Source organism: Dysidea avara, chromosome 2 (genome assembly GCF_963678975.1).
Source record: "Dysidea avara chromosome 2, odDysAvar1.4, whole genome shotgun sequence".
Classification (NCBI taxonomy): Eukaryota; Metazoa; Porifera; class Demospongiae; order Dictyoceratida; family Dysideidae; genus Dysidea; species Dysidea avara.
The window spans coordinates 36633412-36641404 of NC_089273.1; the positions used below are offsets into that span (position 1 = coordinate 36633412).

Below are 7993 nucleotides of genomic sequence, written 5' to 3' on the forward strand. Positions count from 1 at the left end.
TCCGGGTCAGACCCGGATAAATCGTAAACCGGGTCAAACCCGGATGACCCAACCCGGTTTCAACGCTGTTTGTAATATGCATTTTAAAAATAGGTAATGGACATGAAAAAAGACATAGGAAGGAAAGTTATGTACTTTTTACCCCCCAAAAGTACTAACACTTTGTTCTAGCCCTGTGGAAATAAAATTATAAGAAGATGAACAAAATGGCATACTTCAGATATTTAAAAAAATACTTTAATTGGTCCCTTTTGACTTCATATTTTCCAACAGACATATATTTCTTCCAAATTAACTTCTAAGGCTTTTTTGTGGTTTGAGAAGCTTCTTAAGGTGGTGTTTAAGTGTGGGTTTTGGCAAAAAACATAGGTGTCATGATATTTATTATGAACCACTACCGTGGTTCATAACAATTTTTAAGTAAATCCATGCATGTAAGGTACTGTATCTGAATCTAAAGACACACACCTGTTTGCTAACTCATGTATGATGCTGAGATTGTCATTATGTGATACTATTATTAAATTATAAAAGATTGAGAGGTAAACCCAATGATAATGCAATGGAGTACAAAAAGCACTTTGATGCATACTCAGCCATTTCTTTAGAAATACTATTTCATTTTTGAGATAGATCAACTAGAGACAACATCAACAAATAGATAAAATCAAATAGATTATCCCACTTGGGTGGGTGAGAGTAATAATTATTATAATGACTTCCTTCCTGTATTTTATCAATGAGCTCAATTGTGAGGTAAGCCATTTGAACTCTCAATGCAATCATCTCAGTAGCCTTATTAACTTTCTCTCCACACATAATACTCTTATATAAGGGTTACTAGCTTAAGAAAATGTTGTATGTGCAGTGACATTTGTCATACACTAGTACCGTATCTACACCACTTCATAACATCATTCTACATATACCCACTATTGCAAAATGGCCCGGGAAGGCTCTGCTCAAGTGGAGTGTTCACTCCAGTTGTAGTTACAGCACTGCAGCTCTACCTTTTATTAAAAACTACTAGCTTTGCTGTACTTGTGTAATGTAATGTAATGTACAAGACCTCAATAACGAGTATGCATATAAAGTACATGATTAGCTAGCAGCTAAACTTAGGTAAGATTTAAAAGTGTTAATATTGTCAGTTTCTACAACATGATCAGGAAGAGAATTCCACAATCTAATACATAGCTCTGGGAAAAAAAGAGTTCAGATAGGAATCAATTCTGCAGGGTAAGTGTAAATATTTCTTACTACTATGGCTGGAGTTAGGATTGATTTGAAGGATGTGATCGTAAGGGATGTCTACTTGATGGTTGATAATTTTGTAAAGCATTACTAGAGTTAGTTCAACTCTTCTCTTTTTCATTGTTTGCCAGTGAAGTTTGTGTAGCATGGTTGTAACACTTGTCAATGAATGTCTCGAATAATCCCCAAAAACAAATCTAGCAGCGTTCCTTTGTAACATCTCTACTTGCTGTGTGCTAGCTTTTATGTGAGGGGACCAAATTACTGCCGCATACTCAAGAATAGGATGTATATATATATGTCCAAAGTTTCTGTGAAAGAAACCCAAAGCTGAATTTGCTTGACCAACAGTTACTGACTAATAGCTCTAGACATAATAATGAGACAGGAATGAACTCAATTTATACAGCAACAATACGGCCAATATATCACAGGCGCTTATTTAATGGATCATAACTCAAGACTGAAACAAGCTAAAAGAGGGGATTAAGCTCAGTCTGTTGTTCACCATGAACTGGTAAATCGATCAATGCATAGTGTTTTCTTTGTACATATGTTTCCATGCAGACAAAGAAGAAAGCATTTTCAACATTTAAATGATGATGGTAAACTTTATTTCTGCAAATAAACTCATGTTTTTATGCTGTACAAACATGAAACAAATTCAAAGATTTTCGTACTCCCCATGAACAGGCAGAACTGAGGTTTTATTGATTGAAGTTTTACATACCAAAGCGATTAAAATATGCATAGTTTTCATGTAGCAAGCAAATTATGGTTATTTACCTACTTTGTTTCAATTAGCATATACAAAATAGTGATGACATGCATCTGTACAACAAAAAATGCAAAAACTATGTTTTCATTTCAAATCACTTCTGGAGTTAAGAATTATGCATAAGTATATACTGTACTATGCTGATACTATACTAGTGCTTGTTTCGTAAAAATGGTATTTTTTATTTAGGACGTCCTTTTATAATCTTTGGTAGGTCACAATAGTATCCAAAATTACGAGACCGTGTGAACATGTCAGTATTGGTACTGAGTGGGAAAAATGGAACCATAAAGTCATCTGGCTGATGTCCTGTAGTGGAAACAGTCATTGGTATATCATTAGGATACTCTGCATCAGGGTGTCGCTCCAGCCACTCATCAAACATACAATCTACCATAACATGGTGAGGCATGAAAAGAGGATCATTTGGTGATGACACCACATCATCCATTTGTCCTCTCTTATCAAATGGAAGATTTGTAGCGAGATCACCTGCCCCAGTAATGGTATGAACCTAAACAAGAAAACTGATATTATAAAATAAACAATGATAATAATCATACAGTACTTACCGCACCATGCATTTGTTGTTGAAGTGCAATCATCCGAGAGCCATTTGAATTTTTGGGGGAACATTCTGGGTCAAAAGTGGGAGAACAAAAACACATTCTGTTTCTACGGCACCTACGTATTCTAAAGTTAACATTAGCATCAACATAACTTCGATAGTTTCTTCGCGATAGAAAATTATAAGGTGGTCTTTCATATCTGTTAAAAGTCATGGCACGATTGACTTGCCGACTTGTAGGCCAGTCAGGATTGTTGCTACTGCAAGGGTTAGTTCCTGTGAATGGGCAACGTTGAAGGGGACCAGTGTTAACATTTGGATCACAAATCTGAAAGAATTTTAGCCAACATATTGTGTTCCATCCGTCACCAACAATATCCCCAAATACACGAGGAAAACCACTGACATTCCTTGTTGCCCCAAGCCTCCCCTCAGTAAAGAGATCATCTGAGAGTATTCCAGTAGATCTTTGAATTTCAATTCGCCAGTCCCAGTAAGGTAGCCTGAAAGTGTGATAGTCCAAGTGTCCCATGCTCTCTAACATGTGTTGTAATTCCCACTCAAACAACAAGTGAAAGTATTTGTGCCAAGTTGTGAATGCAGGTCCAGCATGAGCATAATCCAAACGAATTGATACATCTAAATGTAATATGACACTGATGTAAGTACATAAAAGTCAATTAACAAGTGCAGAAATGTATGTGACCATAACTCAAGTTTTGAGCCATCAAATTACAGCACATACACGCATACGCACATGCAGATGCAATGTATGCTTATTACATACTTATTTACATTACCTGGTGTAGCAGAATCTTTTGAAGCATAGTGGTGAAGCCACACGAACAAATTATAAAGTGATAATTTACTCATGCGGAGATTTGTGGTTCCTGGAACTGCCTCTTCTAATACAACCATGTACCCTGAGTCAAATGAACGTGACTGAACAATAGTATGAATGAATGCAGTCCAGTCACTGTCAGTGTAGGTAGCAAGTGGTCGTCGGGGAAGAGCTTGTGACTGAGAGCAATCAGGTCCATAGTGACCAAACTTACACCGACTACAGTCATATCCTGCGTAATTTCCACTGCACTCACAGACCTGTGAATTGAAAGAAGAGAAATCATAATTATACAGCTCAGCATAGCAGTCATGTACTATTGTTAACTGGTAGCCATATAATATTCAATTATAGTGAGATATTTTCTTAAGCATCAGGACTAACCCTGGTGAAGTAGTGAGGCCAATTGCGACGGACATCACTACTGTCTCTGTCATATCCAGGCAAGTTCAAATCAGTACACTGTCCCCTACCAGCATTCTGTCCACACACACCATCACTTGTAGCTGGACAACACTCCAAGTTTTCTAGACTTGTAGCATCACTGCATGCTGTTGGTATTTGACCATAAACCTCCTTCCCCAACAGACATAACAAGGCCATGGCCATGAAAGAAACTTGACCACTTTGCATCTTAGCTACAGAATGCCAAAGTAAGATACATAGTAACAGTCTATATGAAGGTGATAGTTCACATGTATACACTTCACAGCTATGGCCAGTTAGCTAGGTTATTAACTATAGCTATGTTATTTTATACTTTCACATGTCATGATGATTAGCTTTACAATAATACTTGTATATCTACATGCCTACGTAGCTGTATTTTCACTGCTTTACAGTGAAGATCTGACAGCAACTAATTGTTTATATAGCTACCTTTTCTCAGTAGGCCATAGCTCCGTAATAGAAAGCAAATGCAGTCATAAATACGAGGAGAAAGAAATAGCTATATACAAACTATCTAAAACGTCGGGAAGTTTTTAAAGGTAATTGTTGGTTACTTATAGCATAGATCCTTTATAAAGTAAAGGATCTATGCTTATAGCAATGTACATTGGATGCTCTGGAAGGTAAGGAAATGGTGTAAAATGTGGGAGATTGAATGGTTACACATATACTTATATTAACCAACGATGAAAATACAGTGTCTAGTATGACCTCTTTATCGCCACTTGGAAAAAGTGATCATATTGTTATAGAGTTTGTCTTTTTGTGTTATTGCACAGTGGAATGCCATAGTGTATCTAAATACCTATATAACCGTGGAGATTATGTATCAATTACTAGAGATTTATTGAACACCAACTGGGAAGTACTCTTTGAAGGACTCAATACTGAGAAAATGTGGCTACTTTTCCACTCTAAACTGTTATTTCTTATTGACAAATATGTTCCTACTCAAACGTTTGAATCTAATTCTAAACCTAAGTGGCTAAATTCTTCTACTCTTAAAGCAATTAAACAGAAACATAAAGCATGGAACACCTATAAAGCCACTCACCATCATGTCGATTATCTTTCCTACACCACAAAGAGAAACATTGCCACTGCTACTGTTAAAAGGGCTAAATCCAATTTTGAACTTAAGCTTGTTGATAGTGTCAAAGAAAATCCATCTGTGTTCTGGAAATATGTTAGAGAGAATGCAAAAGTGCGCTGTGATATCATGTCCTTAAGGAAAGGGGATGGATCATTCACCTGTTCTGATCGTGAAACAGCTCAATGTTTAAATGATTTTTTCTCTAGTGTATTTACTATTGAGCCAGAAGCAGATCTGCCATCTTTACCAGATAAATCTATGGGCCACCACTTAGGCAATATTACCATCACACACTGTGATATATTAACTGAACTCAACCGGCTTAAGCCAAATAAATCTTGTGGCCCAGACAACTGTCACCCACGTGTGTTGAAAGAAATCAAAGATGGACTTATTTTACCCCTCTATCTCCTATTTAATAAATCGTTACAGGAGTCCTCTTTGCCTTCATGCTGGAAACTAGCAACAGTCACTGCCATTCATAAGAAAGGTGATACAAATCTTTCTAGCAATTATCGCCCAATCAGCCTTACTTCAATATTTTGCAGAATGCTTGAGTCAATTATTAAAAATAGGATAATGTCTTACTTCCAAGCAAATGACTTTTTTTGCAATGAGCAACATGGGTTTCGTAGCAGGAGATCTTGTGAGACGCAGCTATTGACTGTTATGGAACACTGGACTAGGTGTATCGATGATGGAACTAGTGTTGATGTTGTGTACCTAGATTTCCAAAAAGCTTTTGATAAGGTTCCCCACAGACGTTTGCTGACTAAGTTAGAAGCATATGGTGTTAATGGCTCGATACTTCATTGGATTAAAGCTTTTTTATCAAACAGGAAGCAACGAGTAGTTGTTCGTGGAGCACTCTCTGAGTGGTCTACTGTCACTAGTGGTGTCCCGCAGGGTAGTGTGCTTGGTCCCATCTTATTTATTATATATGTCAACGACCTACCTGACTGTATACAGAGCTATTTGGGTATCTTTGCTGACGACACAAAACTTTATCGCCCCATCTGCTCATCTGAAGATTCCTCCATTCTGCAAGAAGACATTGATGCCACTTTGCAATGGTGTGACACATGGCTATCCTTCCTTAACCTTCCTAAATGTCACTACAGCACAATTGGACATTCATCAAACACAGAGTATTATTTCTCATCCGAAAATGAAGCAAATATGATCTCCATGGTTGTGGAGGAAAAAGATCTGGGTGTAGTATTTGATAAAGATTTGAAGTTTACATCTCATGTTAATCAAATTGTAATGAAAGCTAACAGGGTATTGGGAATTATTAAACGTACCTTTGCCTCCAGGGATGCCAACACAATAAGATTATTATACGTTACTCTTGTTCGCCCAATTTTGGACTATGCGTCAACTGTCTGGAACCCTCATCTTATGAAAAACATTCGTAAATTAGAAGCAGTTCAAAGAAGAGCCACAAAACTTATACCCTCCTTCTATAATTTGACATACTCTGAAAGACTCCAAGAACTTAATCTACCCAGCTTACTTTACCGTCGAACCAGAATGGATCTGATTATGACTTACAAAATCCTGAACAATTTAGTATCTGTGGACAAAGACTATTTTTTTACTGTTAATACCAACCCCACCCGATCAAATGGACTCAAACTTTACAAAAATCGCTTTAACACTGCTATTAGAGGTCATAGTTTTTCACAGAGAATCGTCAATGATTGGAACACCTTACCCCACGAAATTGTATCTGCACCTAATGTACTGATCTTTAAGACTAAAGTAGATGTATTTTTATATGACCGCCGGTTTGATTTTATTTAGATGTATTGAGATTGGTTTTTATAAGACTTTGTCTTCCTTGTACCAATTAACAAATAATAATAATAATAATAATAAAAATAATAATAATAATAGCTTTAACCTTTGGCGAGTTACAAAATACTAAAATTTGCTATAGCTACGTACGTTGCTAGCTAAAGCCGATGTTTTAAAAGACGATAGCTATAGCTATACTAGCTAAGACCGGTTTTTCTCCACTAGCTATAACTACAGTATTAGCTAGCTACCCTTCAGTTATTGCTCAAGGCCTAATGCAATTAATTTGCAGCAGCTATAGCTATACGAATGACTTGATGTTGTCTAACTAAAATGGGGGTGTAGTATCTATGCTATAACTGATGTAAGAATAAAACTAACAAAACTAGCAAACGCTATAAAATACGTATTATTATACTAATAGCTACGTATACCCAGCCAAGTGATCATGAATAAAAAATACAGTTAGTTATTTAATAGCTAGCTACGGGGTGGCTGGCAAGGATAGCTAGTTTAGCAAAAATTGCCTATAAATGTTGCAGTCAGTAAAAGAGACACATACGAATCGATGCGATATCATAGATACTACACTGACTCACCTAGTGACGTACCTGGGTGTAGCTCAGTAAGGTCCACTCGATAGATAGCAGTAGAATTCAGTTAGCTATGCCTTCAATTGCCTGATAGCTACGTACTGTATAACGTTTCCAGTAGCTGCTGTTTATATTCATATGCAATATCCCTCGCTTTATATACTCAGTGTTTGCATCATAACATAGTTGGGTTGGAGGACATCATCCTGCAGCTGCAAAGCTAACTACGTGATCTAAACTTTGAACTTCCGTCGTTAGTTGTAGAATATCCAGCTACGTGTAGTACAGTACATACAAGTGGCTACGTGATCTAAACTGAACTTCCGCTAACAAAAAATTCATAGAGTAGCTATGTATCTCAGCGGTTTTAATGCAGTGGGAGGTGAAAAGTAAAGGGTCACACTGTAGCTAACTAAGAATGAATTTTTACCATCAATACAAAATTAATATATCGCATGCAGTCCCTCCATAGCTATTTCATTCAGTAGATATAGGAATACCTCTGTCCGTAGGTTCGAAGGACGTATAGCTAGTCCATAATATTATTAAATGGTGTGTATTGCTATAATGCGATGTAATATCTCCTCATATTTGCAAAGTGCAATGATATGAATCA

At 36.8% G+C, this 7993-nt stretch overlaps 1 protein-coding gene across 1 annotated transcript; it reads right to left on the reverse strand.

Annotated features, from left to right (window-relative positions):
- Positions 1 to 2007: 2007 nt before the first annotated feature.
- Positions 2008 to 7478, reverse strand: LOC136247217 (tyrosinase-like). The gene is made up of 5 exons (XM_066038854.1): positions 7384 to 7478; positions 3826 to 4079; positions 3401 to 3701; positions 2605 to 3239; positions 2008 to 2546 (listed from the first exon to the last, which is right to left on the reverse strand). The coding sequence occupies exons 2-5, from the start codon at positions 4072 to 4074 to the stop codon at positions 2214 to 2216; spliced, it is 1518 nt and encodes a 505-aa protein (XP_065894926.1). The 5' UTR covers positions 4075 to 4079; positions 7384 to 7478; the 3' UTR covers positions 2008 to 2213.
- Positions 7479 to 7993: the final 515 nt, after the last annotated feature.